General features: G+C 45.2%; 1 protein-coding gene across 1 annotated transcript in view; it reads left to right on the plus strand.

The window, feature by feature from the left end:
* MAP1LC3A (microtubule associated protein 1 light chain 3 alpha) overlaps positions 1–14,361 on the plus strand; it is a 39,986-nt gene extending 25,625 nt beyond the window's left edge. The window contains exons 4-5 of the mRNA XM_056844867.1: positions 12,790–12,896; positions 13,915–14,361. Coding sequence (XP_056700845.1) covers positions 12,790–12,896; positions 13,915–14,077 — 270 coding nt within the window. The 3' untranslated portion in view covers positions 14,078–14,361. The remainder of the gene's footprint in view (positions 1–12,789; positions 12,897–13,914) is intronic.
* Positions 14,362–19,178: the final 4,817 nt, after the last annotated feature.

Consider the following 19,178-nt stretch of genomic DNA (forward strand, 5'->3'; position numbering starts at 1 on the left):
TGCCGACTTTCTCTACCACTTAAGGGAGAATCAAACAGGCTTACAATCACCTTCGCTTCCCTTCCCCCCCCCCACAACAGACACCCTGTGAGGCAGGTGGGGCTGAGAGAGCTGTGACTAGTCCAAGGTCACCCAGCTGGCTTCATGTGTAGGAGTGGGGAAACAAATCCAGTTCACCAGATCAGACCCCACCGCTCCAGACCACCGCTCTTATCCACTACTACACCATGCTGGCTTAAAAGCAGTGATCAATTTTATTATAATGGTTATCTTTGAATCGAGTAGCATAGCTAAAGACTTTATCTTTTATCACTGTTCGTGTCTGTTCCACATATGACAATCTGTTGCATTTTTATTCTGCCTATCCTCAGGACACCCTGCATGGTTCTCCCCATCTCCATTAACAGTCCTGTGAGATAGAGTAATGTAGTGGATAGAGTGGTGAACCAGGACCCTGGGTGACTCAGGTTCAAATCCCCATTTCTACCATAGAAACTCGCTGGGTGTACTTGGGCTCATCAGAAACTCTCAGGCTGACCTACCTCACATGGTTGATGTGAGAAAATGGAGGAGGGGAGAATGATGTTCTAAAAGCCAATTTGAATCCTGGGTGTGGGGAGAAAAGCAGAATATAAATATTGTCGAAGGCTTTCACGGTCAGAGTTCATTGGTTCTTGTAGGTTATCCGGGCTGTGTAACCGTGGTCTTGGAATTTTCTTTCCTGACGTTTCGCCAGCAACTGTGGCAGGCATCTTCAGAGTAGTAACACTGAAGGACAGTGTCTCTCAGTGTCAAGGGTGTAGGAAGAGTAATATATAGTCAGAAAGGGGGTTGGGTTTGAGCTGAGTATTGTCCTGCAAAAGTATTGTCCTGTAAGTATCAAGATAATGTGCTAATGAGGGTATGGTATGTTAATATGGAACCATTGTATCCTGAAGTGATCTGTTAATGGGGAACCAATGGCACTCACGATGGGATGAATTCATAAGGATTCCGTTCCACTCCGACCCATCGTGAGTGCCATTGGTTCCCCAACATATGAATTAGCTAAATATTTGACCACCCTCGTACAGGACCACATTGGAAAAACCACTTCTTACATCAAAGATTCAACTCACTTCATCAACAAAATCAGTCCGTTAAGACTCAATCCAAAGGATATATTAATCAGTTTTGATGTTGTATCCCTCTTTACCAAGGTTCCAGTTAAAGACACAATCTCATTGATTAACCAGATTTTTCCAGAAGATATAACAGCCTTATTTCACCATTGTTTGACAACAAGTTATTTCCTATGGGATCAAGAATTTTATGAACAGATTGATGGAGTAGCTATGGGAAGTCCACTCAGTCCAGTAATAGCAAACTTTTACATGGAATATTTTGAAAAGACAGCATTAGAATCAGCACCTTACAAACCTACAGTCTGGTTCAGGTTCGTAGATGATACATTTACCATTTGGAGCCATGGTGAAGAAAAATTAATGGACTTTCTAAACCATCTTAATAATATCCATCCAAACATTCAGTTTACCATGGAAAAGGAAATTGAGGGTAAACTCCCATTTCTTGATACCCTTGTCATCCGTAAATCAAACCTTCAGTTAGGTCACAAGGACTACCGGAAACCAACTCACACAGATCGCTACTTACACAAAAACTCCAACCACCACCCCCGACAGAAAAGAGGAATAATCAAAACATTAATGGACCGTGCAAGACGGATCTGTGAACCACAGTTTCTCAAGGAAGAAACTAACCATCTAAATCACGCACTGCTAGCAAACGGCTACTCCAAGAATGAAATCAGAAGGGCCATTGAACCAAACAAAAATCAGAAAACTCAAGAAAAACAGTCTCCCATAGGAAAGGTTTTCTTGCCATTTATTAAAGGAGTCACTGATAGGATGGAGAAACTTTTGAAAAAACATAACCTACAAACAGTGTTTAAACCCACCAAGAAAATACAACAAATGCTACGATCAGCAAAAGACAAAAGAGACCCCCTCACCTCTGCAGGAGTATATCGTATACCTTGCAGCTGTGGAGAAGTTTACATCGGGACCACAAAACGCAGCATACAAACAAGGATAAAAGAACATGAAAGATACTGCAGACTTGGCCAGCCTGAGAAATCAGCAGTGGCTGAACATGGACTGACACAAACAGGACACAGGGTCTTATTCCAAGACACTGAAAGACTGGACAATTCTACCAACTATTTTGTCAGATTGCACAGAGAAGCCATTGAAATTCATAAACATCAGCACAACTTTAACAGAAAAGAGGAGAGTTTAAGAATGAATAAGGCTTGGCTTCCTGCCCTGAAAAACCTCCAGACAAAGACAACATTCAACAATAGCCATACAGATTAGTTTTGGATTACACACATTAACAGATCACTTCAGGATACAATGGTTCCATATTAACATACCATACCCTCATTAGCACATTATCTTGATACTTACAGGACAATACTTTTGCAGGACAATACTCAGCTCAAACCCAACCCCCTTTCTGACTATATATTACTCTTCCTACACCCTTGACACTGAGAGACACTGTCCTTCAGTGTTACTACTCTGAAGATGCCTGCCACAGTTGCTGGCGAAACGTCAGGAAAGAAAATTCCAAGACCACGGTTACACAGCCCGGATAACCTACAAGAACCAAAGAATATAAATAAATGCAAAAAAAAACAAACAACCCACATAGTAGGTTAAGCTGAAAGAGAATGACCAGCCTAAGGTCACGACTACACTCTTACACTGTACAGCCCACTTTCTGCTCTACCCAATTTGAAACTGAAAAAAAATGCTACTTAAATACCTGCAAAGACTGAGCAGAATCATTTTCCTTTCCACAGCTGTCTCTTCCTTGTCTGTCTTCGCTTTATTCTGGACTTGTCCCTCACTAGTGTCTCTTGTCTGTAGTGTTCTCTGTCTATGCTGGATCTGCCTTAATCTTATGACCCCTCAGGGCTCACTTGTGTATAATCTGGGTTGTCAGCTTCTTGGATGAGATCTAGAGCACATTATTTATAACCTGAAAAGCAGGGGAAGGGCAGATATTGGTCATTTATACATGGGTACTGTCACTCACATTTCCCCCTGTCTGTCTCAGTTGTTCCTTGGAGTTATGCATGAGTTTTCCATCCATTAGAGATGACATCATTCCAAAACCCTCGTAAATCCTGGGACTTCCCGTTCCTCCGTTAACCCGATTCTTCCTTTCTCCTGAGCTCATCCCAGGTGAAATCCCCATGCATAAGGCAAAGCACGGGACACGCAAGCTTGGTTTCTCTCACAGCCAATTACAAAGCAGTGTGTAAAGAGGCAGGGATTCAAATGCTCCCTGCTTCCTCGGAGCTCTTTCTGAGCAGAAGAAAGGCCTTTTAAAAACCGAGGCTTGGATTTCCCCCCCTTTCAGATTGCTCCAGTTTTTGTTCTTTGTTGTTAAAATGATTTTTTTAGGCAGCAATTGGGTTTTTGGGGGGGGGGATTTTCTCTCACAGTAAGCTCTACAAAGAAAGCCAATTACAAAGCAGCATTTAAAGGGGCAGGGACTTGATTTGAGCTTGGAGACTGCTGGTGCATAGATTCCCAACAGGAAAGTGTGGGTCCAGCGAGCAACGAACCTCAGGTAAAACTCCCATGCATAAACGGCCATGAAGTCTCAATGGCACTGACTTATTACCTGGAGGACATTCTTAATTGCCACCAGCTCTTTTACAGCCTTGAGTTAGTCAGTTCTGGCAACTCCCTCACCAGCCCCATTCCTTTTAGTAAAGTTTGCCTTACTTCGTTTGTAAATCTACTAGGCTGGAGTTGCATCACCCCTGTGCTCTTTACACCTCCAGGAGGCTGCTGGAGTCCAGTAGCAACTAGCTGTAGTAGCAACCTCCCATTTGCTCTTCTCAGGTGCCTTTCAATCCCGGGCTGTCGAAACGGAGCCGTGACAGAAATCCCTGAGAAGTTGGGCCTGCCGTTGTCACCTCCAGACACTTGCCAGCTGCCGCCTAACAGCGAGGGGTCCAGAGGGGGTCCAGGGCGGCCCCCTCTCCTTCCAATACAAATGTTTGTGTCCTGTGGGGCGGGGTGGGTGGGTGGGTGGGTGGTAGATAACTAAAGAGACGTCTTCTGTTGTTTCTGTCAGACATCAGCAAGAGCTATCTGTGAGCCTGATTAACGGAATGAATTCACAGAGGGAGAGCTCCCGAAGCCAGCCAGCTTTATGTTGTTCTGTTGTTTGCCTTTCTTTTTTCTGTTAGTGGCCCAGATGGATTTCCTGTATCCAGATGGATTTCCTGTATCCGAAAGATTGGCTGTAATCCAGCACCAGTTTTGTTTCTGAAAGATACTAGGGCATTATCTGTGGCTGCAAGTTTCGGCCTGCTTTTCTGCCTTTGGAATATAACTGCCTTTAAAAAAAATGAAATTAAAATGGTCAGGGTTTCAAGGAAGGCTTATTCTCTCTTCATCTCACTGATTCAGTATCCAGTTCTGTCCCCTCCCCCCACAGTCTGTTCAGTGGCAAAGGATGGATGAATGTCTGGGGATAATTCCGGTTCCGAAATGCCCCCCACCCGGTGCGCATGCCTGAAGCTCAGTCCCTTTCCTTGCCCACTTTGCTACCGAAGGATGGTTGTGTAGTTGTTGAGGGAGTGCAAAGAGGGGGATTGGGATCTGAGAATGCATGCCTTCTGAGCCCAGTTTCCCTTCCTCAGCCATGGCTGAGCGCTCCATTCAGCCTAAAAAACCCTCACGGACTCAAGGCTTTCGTCTCCCTCTGGGGCCTGGAATAGATCCTTCCTCACAGGGTGTCTGCTGTGGGGAGGGGAAGGGAAGGTGATTGTAAGCCTGTTTGAGTCTTCTTTAAGTGGTAAAGACAATCAGCATATAAAAAACCAACTCTTCTTCTTTGATCCAGTGATTCCTGCTGGTATGCAGCCAAAGTGTGTTTGCCTTCCAGGTGGAAAGTGGCACCCACTTCACCATTTTCTCTGCTGCATTCCCACCACAGTTGTAATTCCCTCTCCTGTACCATTAGGGGCTTTTTAAAAAAACAGCAATAGCTAGATCAGAATTCATAGAATCATAGAGTTGGAAGGGACCACCAGGGTCATCTAGTCCAACTCTCTGCACAATGCAGGAAATTCACAACTACCTCCACCCACCCCATTGACCCCTACTCCATGCCCAGAAGATGGCCAAGATGCCCTCCCTCTCATCATCTGCTTAAGGTCACAGAATCAGCATTGCTGACAGATGGCCATCTAGCCTTTTCTTAAAAACCTCCAGGGAAGGAGAGCTTACCACCTCCCAAAGAAGCCTGTTCCACTGAGGAACCGCTCTAATTATGATGATGTATCTGTTAAATCCTTTGAATTCACAGCTTCATTTTTTGAAGAAGTCTGTAGTCCTTTTTGTTGCTGAGGTGCGCCTTTCCCGCTCTGAAGGAAGGGCATCTTGATCTTTGGGTGTTTCTCGCCCATTGCTAGGGGTAGGCAGGACTAAACTAACAACTTCCTGTCTCCTGGCGAGGAACACCTCCCCTTCCAGTTCTTCTCCTGCCTTCACTGGGGTGAGAGCGTTGCAGCCATAGCTGCTGCCTAGGTCTAGTGAAATTAGGTTAGAATAGATTCTTTTCCTTACCTTGCCGTATCCAATTGTTTTTCCTCCCTACCCTCCCTCTCGTTTGGGTATGTTTGTTTTTTAAGTTTAAGCTCCCGGCTCTGCCAACCATTAGCTGAGCCGCGGGAGAAACAGCTAAGCCGCGGGAAAGACTCAGCAAACAAAATGGCTGCCGGAAAAGCTACATCAGAGGACATCGAGCTCCTTTCTGATGCAGATCAAGAATTGGCCTTAAAATCGGCACCAGTTCTTGCCCAGCAGATGCCCAGCACAAAATGAGAGGGTGCCTGAGAAGCCACTACAGTAATTGGAGGCTTGTGGGGCTTCCTGTTATTTGCCATGGGGTGTGGTAGGGATGCTGGAAGGGAAGCCCTAGAATCATGTTTACACAAAAAAGGCTCTCAGAATTACTTCCTAGGTGGTTGGTAGAGGTGGAGCAGAGCTGGCTGTGGCCAGCCGGTCATTTCCAACTGAAAGGATATTACTTTCTCCAAGGCAGACAAAGAATGTAGGTAGCCACAATGGTCCACAGCAAAATCCCAAACCAAGAGCCATGTAATAAATTTTGTACATTGATTGGTCCTAAAAGAATCAGTCTGCACGTCTTTCAGGTTATGATTTTAAGGCCAAAACCTTATGATCTAATTCAAGATCACTTCCATAACCCTCTTTAAGCGCCAACCTCATAGTGAGCGTTTAGTTAAAAGGAGCTTGGTTTTCTTTTTTTCTTAAATCAAGGTCACTCAAGGGTGATGTGGTGATTACCAAGGACAATTGCACACTATTAGCATCCTTAATTATTATGAAACAAAAAATGTACCAGCCATTTAGTTCAAGGTGTTTATAATTAATTTTCCGTGACACTTGCCTTTCGTTGTTAACCTTGCCTTTTTATGTGGGGATATAAGATGTTCCCTGCTCGATCAAACCAGGAGCCCATCTATTCCAGTTTCCTAGATCTTGCAATGCATGATCAGATTCCTCAGAAGGCTTACTGCAGGGGCATGGAGGTCACCATCTCCTGTCTCTGCCCCACTCCAACATCTGGCATGCAGTGATAGACTGCCTCCCTCCAAAGAGATCCCATTCAACTGCTATGGCTAATAGTCACTTGTGGCCTGATCCTCCATAATTTTTTTTCTTATTCCCTTTTAAAGCCATCTGAGGATCCATGCATTATTTTATAAATCTTCATGCAATTAGTAGCTGTCTTTCCTAAACTTAAAAGCCCCTATAACTCTTTAGTCATAAGAACATAAGAAAGGCCATGCTGGATCAGACCAAGGTCCATCAAGTCCAGCAGTCTGTTCACACAGTGGCCAACCAGGTGCCTCCTGGAATCCCACAAACAAGATGACTGCAGCAGCACCATCCTGCCTGTGTTCCAAAGCAACTGATATAATAGTCTTTCCTCTTAGGAAAGGTGCTCCAGCCCCTTGATCATTTTGGTTGCCTTTTCTGCCTTTTCCCAGCTATACAGTATCCTTTTTGAGATGGGGCAAGCAGACCTGTACACAGTGGCTTATTTCCTGCCAACCCCCCAAGCAGAATTTGAAACCTTCAGCCTGCAGGAGTCTTCCTCCAATTTAAGTGGCACCTCTTAAAATGGAAGAGCCACTTAAGTTGGAGGAAGGCTCCTTTAGGCTGGTTCTCCAGATTAGAGTCCACCACTCCAAACCACCGCTCTTAACCACTACACCACACTGGCTCTTATTTTGCCTTACATTAGGGGCCCTGGACAAGGGATTCTATGCATTCTCTTCCAGCTACAATTCATGCTAACTATTCTCATGCCTGATTTTGTGTATTTCCTGTAACCTCTTTCAGCTCCCACCCAGTTTTTTTGAATCCCCTGTGTTTATATGCAAGAGTAGCTCTGCCAAATAGCTGGATGGAACCCAGATTACAGATGGAAATGCTGGAACTCAACCAAAAGGCAGAGAGTGCAGCTGGCTGGGAACTGGCACTTTGCTTGTTTGTTCAGAACATACTTCTGCTCCAGATCTCTTGAAAATCGAATGTCCATCAAGGTTTCTGTACTGGGAATTTTACATTTTCTGCAAGTTTCCTTCCAACTGATAAGCAGCGATCAGGACATGTCTTTGTATATCCAAATGCTGGGCAATAGATTTTCTGGCAGGCTGATCTACAAGATCAGCATGGTAGCCAGCATGGTTCAGTGGTTAGGGTAGGGGTCCTCCAAATGTATGTTCTTCCTTTTTATATGCCAATAAAGGCTTGTGTTGTGTTGTGAGTAGGGGTCCCCAACATGGTGCCTGTAGACACCATGGCTCCTGCTGACACCTTTTCTGGCACCCGCTAAGTGTTTTAGGAAGAGGGTCGGGCCAACTAGGGATTTTGCCCAGCAAGACTTCTGACTAACTATTGGAGATTTGATTGGCTGGGCAGGTTTTTAAAAATGTTGCGTTGGCAGCATCTGCCACCACAGCACAAGGATCTACACTGTGTTACTGAAGTTAAGCTGTGGCAATCATTTTGTGGCTGGCTGCACCTCCTGCAGCAGCCATACTGTGGCAGCCATTTTGTTGCTGCGCCCACCATGCTGTGTCAGAATTCTAAATGTGCCTGTAGGCTCAAAAAGCCTGAGTTAGAGTGTCAAACTAGATTCAAGTCCCCATTCTGCTATGGAAGTTTCCTGGGTGACCTTGGGCCAGTCAAACACTGTCATTCATTCATTCATTCATTCATTTATTCTTCTATCCTGCTCTCCTTGACAGAGCTGGGCTCTTAGCCTAAGCTCCCTCACAAGTTGTTGTGAAGATAAAATGGAGACGAGGAGAACAACGTAAGCTACTTTGTGTCCCCACTGGGGGAAAATGCAGTATATAAATGAAGTAAACAAATGAGGACGGGTAGGCTTTCTTATGTCCTTTATCTTGGGGAGTGACAAGCTGGCTAAATCCAGCCCTTTTCTCTCTATATTGCTCAAAGGGCATTGAGTCAGGTAGATGTAGGCCGTTTATGCTTGGTAATTAGCAGCGCGTTCCAGGCTGAAGTGCCCCACATTTTTTTTTATTTCTTCACGCTGAGCCATCATTCCAGCCATCACTGCAAAGCCGCCAGCGCATACCTGCTTCGCATTTCTGAAGAGCCCCTTTAACGCGGCCTTTTGTATTTGCTCCACCCCCGCATCGAAGCATTTACTGAAGGAACCATGGAAAATCACAGCCACGGCTTAGCTATGCAAACGACCATTTCTAGTGGCTATGCAAACGAAGGAACGCAGGCGAGTGGGGGGGGTGGAATTTGTTTGACTTTCTCCTCTTGCATTGGGACCAAGAATAGTCATTTTAAAGGGCAGATTTAAAAAAGCAGCTTTGAGCGAGCATCAAAATTGACCCTGCATAAATGGCCATAGTGTTTAAAATGTTTGACTAGGCAACAAAAAGAGCTAAAGGCTTCTTTAAAAAATATGAAAACAATAGATAGTTGTAACTCTACAGCAATCTAACAATTGCCAGTTTAAAACTAAAAAGCTCTCCGGTGATACAGGGAAAATAGTGGCTGAGGGAGGCTGAGGCAGAAGGAAAATGGTGGCAGCGTGGGTGGGACCTTCAAAAATGTGCACCTTACTATCCACAAAGCAGACAAATGTGCTTTGTCTGACGATTATATCAAACCAGGCTTAGGAAAGATCGCAGCAAAGCAGGGAAAACCTGGAAGGGGACGATGTTGTGTGGGTGTACAGAAAACAAACAACTAGTATAGTCCTTTCTGCACCTCCTTGATTTCCAGAAAGGGGATGCTTTTTGTCTTCTTTGGTAAGTTTTCCACCCATGTTCATTTCTAGATGTTCCAACCTAAGGGGGTTGGTTCCTCCACTTAGGTTGGAACCTGGCTTTTTGTGTTGGCTACCACTCACCGAGCTCTGTTTGTGGCTACAGCTGTCTGGTATGTGGTTTGGTGATGCAGTAGATCTACTGGTAGTGTGGATCTACTAGCCTGTTCTCTTTTATATCTTTTAGCCTGTTCTCTGCCTCTTTCCCAGTTAATAAGAGGCATACCTTTTACACACACAAAGTGACTGAATAATTCATAGCACTGTATCTCCCATAGTGGCTAGCAGGTGTTCACTTTCTGGACCACAATTGATTTCATCTAGAGATGATCCGACAATAATTCAATTCAAAACAAGAGCACCTGGAAGTAATCCAACTGCTGTTTCTGCAGTTAACATGTTCCATGGCCACAGCATGTTGTGAAGGCCATTATCATAGAAGGTTTAAAATTATCAGGTTTACAGAGGGAGGTCTATCAATGGTTGTTAGCCATTATAAAGAATGGAACCCCCAAAGGCAGTACTGTATTTCAGATCACTGGAACCATCAACCATCAACAGATAGCTACTTCATCATGACCTGGTAGTAAGCTTCTAGTGACTGACTAGCTCTGTTGGAAACAGAGTACTGGGTTAGGCAGAATAGTGAACACATGAAGCTGCCTTCCACCAAATCAGACCCTTGGTCCATCAAAGTCAGTATTTGTCTACTCAGACTGGCAGCAGCTCTCCAGGGTCTCAGGCAGAGGACTTTCACATCATCTACTTGCCTAGTCCCCTTAACTGGAGGTACTGGGGATTGAACCTGGGACCATCTGTATGCCAAGCAGATGGTCTACCACTGAGCTATAGCCTCTCCTCAGTAATCCAATCAACAAAGGAAATTGTCATGTTCTACTTGTGAGTATGTAACGAGGTGACAGAAGCATATTTTGTATTATTTCAACAAAAGTACAGTAGTTTGTCTTCGAGCATGAGATGTGTGTTCATAGGATTATTTTGGTTGGATGGGAAAGGAGCCAGTTGTTGATGGATAAAATACGGGTTGCTTCTACATGGAGTTCTTGCTACACACACACACAAATCACAGTGGGTTTAACTTTGGCTTCTGCACAGAATCATTGTGCTTCTGCCAGTCTTCCGGTTTTTCCCAGGATCTGCAGCAGTTTTTCCCAAACCTGCTTTGGTATGTTCTTTCCTGGAAGACTGTGCCTAAAATGGGTTTGGAGGAGCATGAAAGTAGGTGTCCCATATCCGGTGTCATTTCCTCGCATGCCTGTTATTCCCCCCCCCCTCCAATCACCAGCAGGTGTTTTGTCATTTTAAAAAAAATTAAACACTTTATCTGTGTACCCACTACAAATAATTCCTTTTGAAAATAGCCAAAAAGCCTGCCAGAGGTACAGGGAGAGGTGTGTGGAGAATTGCAGGTTGGAGGAGAAAGCATGGAGTAAATCTCCATGCAAAAGCACCATTGCCGCTGTGAATTCCTGTGATACCATCTGGGGGCCAAGGACCTTCACCTGGGGCCCGTGGGGTCTTGGAAACACCAGCCCAGTCATTGCTTCCTTGCACAGACAGTTTTATTTCTAGTTGACTGCTCCAGTTACCTGTGGTTATCTTCACAATACTGCAGCCTGCCTCTTTGCCTAGGAACCTCCCTGAGACAATTCTTCTCCCTCTCCAGCTTCTTCTTCCCCCTTATCCTTAGGGTTCCAACCTCCAGGTACTAGCTGGAGATCTCCTGCTATTACAACTGATCTCCAGACGATAGAGATCAGTTCCCCTGGAGAAAATGGCCACTTTAGCAATTGGACTCTATGGCATTGAAGTCCCTCTCCTCCCCAAACCCCACCCTCCTCAGGCTCCACTCCAAAAACCTCCTGCCAGTGGCAAAGAGAGACCTGGCAACCCTACTTATCCTGGCTGGGTTGGCTTTCCTTTCTGCTCTGGTGACTTCTCCCTCTAGCCAGTCCCCTCCCACTTGAACGGGAAGAGGCTTTGTTCTTCTAGTTAGTGGTGACCCTTTGAAGAAAGAAAAATCTGTGGCACACTGGGACTTAACTTTGCATCATGTTAATTTTGATTACACAGTTTATGGAAGATGGAATATTTTCATGCGTATATGCAGAATCTTTTGGTACATGTGGCTTTAATTCTGTAAGCTATGAGAGGCACGAAAAATATCAGGAACTAATGATTTATGGAGAAGGAAATATGGAGGTTCAGCAGGCTTGATGTGACCACTGACTGCTTATTCAGGAAGCGCCAGGGGTGGGGTGGGGGTGAGATATGTTGTAGCCTTAATTTTCATCTGGCAATCACAGAGTTCTCCATTTCCTGTATGTCGGTCAGCATGGTGAAAATATTGCATTGTCTTTGTATTGTCTGTTTCTGATGGCTTAGAAGATTCTTCCACTTTTTGTAAGGCAGTAACCTCCATTTTGGGAACAGCATTTTGGGAACATAGTCAGAATAAATTATGACTGTGTTCCCAAAATGCATAGTCATAATGTATTCTGACAGATATTTAGGGGCTTTTTATGCACATCCTGCCTGACAGCCAAAGGCTTTTAATGCAGCTTCTGCAATAAAACCAGCAATTAAAAGCAATTCAGTAAATCAGTAAAAATTACAGCAGCAACAGGAAAAAACGTAGCAGTCTCTTTAAAAAAGATGCAAGATGTGCATGCTGCCAGTCTAAAATAAAAACATATACCACAGTTTGATTCATTTCTAACGTTTCTAACTATATTATTAATGTGAGGGGGTCAGTTGGGAATGGGGAGGTAAAGAACAGCATACCGTTCTGTGCCTTCTATGAATCTGCCACCAGGATTTGTCATCTGCTAGTTCTTGTGTTTGTCTTCTTGTCTTTGTCTTCTGGTTGCACTAGGTTGGGTCTGGCGGTTCGCAGGAGTTAGTAGAGCTGACCTTTCTCTTCCTTCCCCTTCCCCCAAGCTGCCTGCCATTTGTCTTGAGACTCCTCCCCGAGGATCTGGGAACCTCACAAGCAACGTACACCACAGGATGGGGTGAATCGGGCAACAAAGCAAATTGAGCGCAGTCACCTCCTTTTCCCTCTTCTGCTCACGGGTTTTGTCAGTGCAGGGGGGAGGTGACTTTGCCTGATTCCTTTTCATTGCTGCAGCGCTCTGTCTTGTAGCACATTTTGCTTGCAGTGTTCTGTTCATGCTCAGAGAAGAGTTTGGGGACAAACTGCAGGCTGTGTGAGGAAGACAGGGAATGATCCATTCTGACAATTTCCTTCTGTGAACTTCTTCCACTGGATCCAACCCATTAGTAAGGGCTGCCTTACTAGGACAGAAAAACTCACCCGATTTTCTCTCACACCAGGTCATTATTGAAAGATACAAGGGAGAGAAGCAGCTGCCTGTGCTGGATAAGACCAAATTTCTAGTCCCTGACCACGTCAACATGAGCGAATTGGTAAAAATAATTCGGTAAGTGGAAATGCCTCTAAGCAAACCCTTAGTGATCTACCCCAGCAGTACAACCTAAGCACAATAGGCTTTGTTTCTGTGCAGTAAGTTTCCTAATAGTGCCAGAACTTTATTTTGGGAACAGCTTTTCATCCCTTAGGGAATGAAAAGAATAATGTATAAAATATACATGGAAGAAGCCATCACACGCAGAGGAGCCCTTAGCTATAAAGCTTGTTGGGTGACTTTCTATCAGTTTCTATCACCCTATAGAGCCCCCCCCCCCCATTTTACTGCCTTCTGGAAGGACCTGCTGCTAGTGTGCACATGTAGACAGTAAGTTGTGCCTCCTGCTGCTCTTCAAACAACACTGAGAAGAGCAGCAGTATGTTGACGCCAGATCATCCAGAAGTTGGAGAGGATTCCTCCATGGCGTTGACTCTTGGTTTGATGCCCATTACGGTACACACCAACTTGGCTTCAGCAAGTGTTGCCCCTGGGTGCCCCTCTTCCTGTCATGTGACTCAGATGTCAAATGACGTCCTGTTATGGCCTTCCAGCTTTGTGGGTCCCAAATCAGGAGTGGTTGAAGTCCACTATCCTGGACTACTTAACTGGAAAGACAGGTCTATAACCCTGTGTCTATGCCATTGTAAAGACCATCAGCACTCCAGATTCTGCCTTAAGAATGCCACAGAGCCCAACTATTTTTGGGAGGGGCTGTGGTTCAGTGGTAGAGCATCTGCTTGGCATGCAGAAGGTCCCAGGTTCAATCCCCGGCATCTCCAGTTAAAGGGACTAGGCAAGTAGGTGATGTGGAAGACCCCTTCCTGAGACCCTGGAGAGCCATTGCCAGTCTGAGTAGACAGTACTGACTTTGATGGACCAAGGGTCTGATTCAGTAGAAGGCAGCTTCATGTGTTCATGTGCCACTGGTTGGCCACCCATGTCTTAATCGCCGCTGGGTTGGGTTGTACATGCGTGCCAGGCCTGTGTGTTTAGCTCAGCTATGACGATGTCCTTTGTACCCTTCTGCCAGGCGCCGGCTGCAGCTGAATCCTACCCAGGCTTTCTTCCTGTTGGTGAACCAGCACAGCATGGTGAGCGTTTCCACCCCCATCTCCGAGATCTACGAGCAAGAGAAGGATGAAGATGGCTTCCTCTACATGGTCTATGCCTCGCAGGAGACCTTTGGCTACTGAGCCATGAAGCCACCCGAGGACTGACTCCAAACTGTTGCATAAATAATACCCCCAACTCCCCCCCCCCAACTTTGGCAAACAGTGCCGAGAGAGGCTGGTCGCCCAGGAGCAACTCAGAAGTGACCTGTGCTCCTCTACCCTTTGCTGTGCAACAGACCAAGATAGTTCGGTGTGTATGTGAACGTGTGACCCACGAGTCTCTACTTTTCCCTCGCCATTGCTCCATCCCTTGTGTGTGGCATTCATTTCTCCCTTTCACTTTCCCTACTGCGTGCTCGCTTTCTCTCTTTTCATAATGTCCTTTTTCTTAGTCCAATGCCAAATCAGCATGGCTTGTGGCAGGCAGAGGGGGGGAAATGAAACATTTCCTTGCCTGCCTAGGGAAGGGCTTGTCTGCTGAACCTTTGTTAAAAAAGCAGGAACAGTCAATAAGTATCATTGTTCTTGAGTTTTAATTGATTTTTAATGACATGCATATCAATTCTTGGTGCTACAAAGTAGAATTAGGCGTCTCTACAGGACTGTGTACAATGTATATCTCTTAGATTTATTTTATTATTTTTAATCAGGATGGGGGAGGGGATATAATTTGCTTGTATTGTATAACAGCAACAAAACAACCCGAGCTTCTTTGCACTTTAAAATGTAGTAGAGGTGAGAGTGGAATTAGCGTGTTTTTCACAGGTCTACTGAACCCTGTGCTTGCTCCTATGTCGATATTTGTCCTTTTGTCTTTGATTAGGTTTGGTATTCTGTTTTTGTTTTTTAATGCCAGCCTCTTTTTCTTTCTTACAATCTTGCATGGAGAGGTTTCTATCTTTCTCTTAACCTTTTCTTTTATTTTGGTACCCTTGTGGCAAACAGGCCATTCACTCAAGGAATGTACTGGTTTATATTGCTCCCCCCCCCCTTTTTAACAAAAAATTACGATACCAAAAATGTGTGTATGACAGGAAAACAAAATACACCCAACTGAGTCTCTGCGAATACCTATATAAATAAAGATACATTAAAATTGGGTGTTGTAAGAGCGCTGGATTTCTCTTCCCCCCAGTCCCAGTCTCTTGATCATGTGTGTCTGTTTGACCTCTCTGGTAGATGGGATCGCTCTGGAAGATTTTGCTACTGCTATAAATAGGAAGAACAGTGAAACTATTCAACTCACTGGCTCACAGTGTTAATTTCTGCACTGACAATGTTGGTCCGACAGACAAATACAGAAAAAGGTTGATGCTTTTTCAGTATGACCCTCAAGGCAAAACTTACACCTATTGCTGGAGTTCTGTGACTAAAATTCCCAAAGTGAAATTAGGACTTAAAAAGCAGCCATGGTGGGGTTACTGGAGGGAGGATATGGGTTAGGCTGAAAGTGCTAAAGCTAAATATTCCCTTTCACACACCATTTTTCCCTTATTGTACCTGTCTCAGTCTCCTGTTGAGTTTCAAAGCAACTGAAGGGCATTTTGATTATGGAAATCATAAAAGGGGAAGAATTAACCTTCTCACCTAGTACCTACCAGCTAAAACCAGCCTAGGGGTAAGGGCAGTTTTGATCAGGAGAGTTAACATTTCTGTCACTGGCATCACGTTGTTGAAGGGATCACACACAAGGTTGTTTTTTTAAGTGCCTAAAACCAAGCCAAAAATAAGCAGCCTAAGAATGAACAGCATATAACAAACCATTCATTACAAGGTCCATCGTTGGGGGCTACCACTGAAAAGTCCCAGTTTCCAGTTGTGTCAGACTTATAAGGGCAGATCCTTCTATAAAAAGGGTCTTATTTGAAGATATCTATTGATGGGCAATCCGCCTGAATAGCCCAGACTAGCCTGAGGTGTTGATGTAGCTTGAAAGCTAAGCAGGGTTGGCTGCGGTTAGTACTTGGATGGGAGACGACCCAGGAAAACCAGTGTTGCTCTGCAGAGAAAACCAATAGCAAACTAGTTCTCATCTCTTGCCTTGAAAACCCCTTGAGGGGTTACCATAAGTCAGTTGTGACTTGATGGCTTCTTATTATTATTGATGGGCAGGGTTGTATGGGAAAAGGCAGTCCTTCGGAAACCTGGTGCTGCTAGAATGCTTCCATGCACTGCTGGTTCTTCTCCTGTGCACTCAAATGTCAGCATTGCATCAGAAACTGTATTGCTACAGAAAGAGAGATGTGATGATCAGCATGCAGTGCTCTGAATACCTGGAATTGAACAGCATCAAGGATGTGTGTGAGGGGGGCAGGGTAGATGTTTGTCCAACATGTTTGCACAGCCCTGAACTGTGGATTGGGCTGATGAAACCATGAGTTTTGTTTCTGAGCAATTCAGAGGTAGCACCTGGGGTTGTAACAGGCCACTTGGGCCTGTTCACACAAGAAGAAATCTCAAGCTGGTAAAAGTGTTGGCTGGTTGTGTGTGCACAGGTCTATCAATGGCTGTTAGCCATTACGAGTGGGAACCTGCAAGGACTTGCCGAGGGCATCTCATTTCCCCTTCCACCACTATTTCCTCTTTTCCTTTCCTGAAAGCTCCCACAGCCTCTCCCCTTTTCCTGCTTCCTTTCCTTCTTCTACGGTTGCCAACCTCTAGGTGGAGCCTAGAGATCTAGAATCTTTCCCTTTCCTGAAATCTCCCACAGCCTCTCCCCTTTTCCTGCTTCCTTCTCTTCTTCTACAGTTGCCAACCTCTAGGTGAAGCCTAGAGATCTAGAATCACAACCCTTCGGGTTGCCAGCTCCTGGTTGGAAAAATCCTGGAGATTTGGGGGTGGAGCCTTGGAAGGATGAGGTTTGGGGAGGGAAGCAACCTTACAGGGTGTATTGCCATAGAGTCCACCCTCCAAAGTAGCCATTTTCTCCAGAGGAACTGATCTCTGCCATCTGGAGCATGGTAGTAATTCTGGGTGATCTTCATCCTCCACCTAGAGGTTGGCAACTCAAGTTGCTAGGGTTGCCAGGTCCCACCTTGCAACTGGCGGGAGATTTAGGAAGGTGGGGTTGGGGGCGGCACCAGTGTCATCTACACGATGACGTCACTTACGGTGTAACCGGAAGTGCCAATGTGAGGCTTTCCCTGCCGCCTCCTAATTCTATCTTAAGTTTCCAATCAGCCGGTTTCGCTCCCCCCCCCACCTACTGCCACTCAGCTGTTTGGCGGGGGTGCAGGCTTTCTTTTTTGCTTTGCTGTATCTCCATGGCTTCCCTGGCGCCTCAGCGTGTGAGCTTTATTTGCCGCGCTCTGCCCGGTGTCCCAGGTTTCTCAGGCAGCTTTTCTCTCCGGCCTCTTTTCCCCACGGTTTCTCGCTTTAAGGGGGACCACATTAGGTAAAGAAATATTAACACTAGCATGTATAAATGAAAGGTCATTCCTGACTTCTTTTTCCCCTCCATATTGAATGCATGTGTGCAGATGGGGGGGGGGGGGTTGCGACAGTCATACTTTGCCTTGGGTGCCAGAAACCAGCGTTGCAAGTTAGACCCATGATCTGTATTCATAATGCAAAATTGCATAAATTTTGTAAGCTGGCACAATGTATTGTGCTTCATCTAATTACAGGGATGGGCCCCAAATACTGCAGGTGAACTGGGCTTTGAACGTCCTACTGGCGTGCCGGCTTTCACCTAGCTTGCCTACCCACTTAAAAAAAATCAGCAATCGTAAGGACTACAAACTGGCTTGTAAAAGCAAAGCTTGGAAGGCCTGTCTCAACAAAAACACAAATGCTGGATTCTACATCAGCACCATATCCCATAGCTTTTTCTTCCTTTCAGCAGATTTGCAGAAGTCAACCATAGGCCTGGCGGAATATCTCTGTCATGCAGGCCCTGCAGAATTGTGTTAGATCCCACAGGTCCACCAGACTAAGGACAGCTGGATAGTTTTAGGGCCAGGGATTACCAAAAGATTTGTTCCAACCAAGCGAAATGCTCTCTGTAGGGTATATCGTGAGAGGCGGTCCCGCAAATACAATGCTCCCAGACCATTTAGGGCTTTAAAGGTTAATACCAAAACCTTGAACTTGATTCACTACTCCACCTGAAGCCAGTGCAGCTGGCGGAGCACTAGCTGTTTACGAGCTCTGAATGGGGGCCCTGTTAGGACCTGCGCCACCGCATACTGGAACAGCTCATATTTGAAGAAACCCTTTTCTGTTCAAGTCGTTGCAACAAGTTGCTACTCCCCTGCTCCATCTCTAAAGCATTGCCCAAGCAGAATAAAGCAGACCTATTAATTTAGGCAAGAAATGATATAAGTTACATGACTCCAGTCTCAGACGTGTATCCAAACGCATTTGGGATAGTGTGGTAGGTTGGTTGTGGAGACACAGCTAAATCCTGCCCTGCCTTAGGGTGGTAATTTTCAAGCTAAGAATTGTGGAAAGCTATGCAGGGGTGGGAGGGAGCATTCCTCTAGGAGATCAGTAACGACAGCCGCACTTGCCTGAAAGCTAGCACATCTCACCCTGCGGGGAAATGGTGGGTGCATTCTCAGCTTTCTTATCTATTCATGCTGGGCGATAGTGAGGCCCAATAGCTTGCAACCCCATGGAATGACCCTGAAACAAGCTATAAAATTCTTTTCTGTACTCAGGACTTCCATAGCGGCCACTGCTTATGCTCCAGCAGTCTTTTACCAGGGACAGTCCCTACTGTCTGGTCCCTGTCAGTATTTTATGGTTACTTTTGCATTTTGGGAGCTGTCTTGTTCAAATTTTGTTAGCATGGGGTGCTTGAGTTAGTAATTATTATTAAAAACACTTCTATGCCACCTTTCCATCCAGTTCAGGGTCTCCAAGCTAGCAAACATTAAAACATTTCCAACATTAAAAAGCATTTAAAATACAAATATATATGAACCATTTAATACAATTAAATTGCTGTGTTGCTGTTCTTCAGGGCTCAGCCTGCCCCAGGATGTGGTGATGGCTGCCAACTTGGAAGGCTTTAAGAGTGGAGTGGACATGTTCATGGAGGAGAGGGGTATTCATGGCTACTAGTAAAAAGGGATACTAGTCATGAGGCATACCTTTTCTCTCCAGGATCAGATGAGCATGCCTATTATATTAGGTGCGTTGGAACACAGGCAGGATAATGCTGCTGCAGTTGTCTTGT

Source organism: Euleptes europaea, chromosome 2 (genome assembly GCF_029931775.1).
Source record: "Euleptes europaea isolate rEulEur1 chromosome 2, rEulEur1.hap1, whole genome shotgun sequence".
Classification (NCBI taxonomy): Eukaryota; Metazoa; Chordata; class Lepidosauria; order Squamata; family Sphaerodactylidae; genus Euleptes; species Euleptes europaea.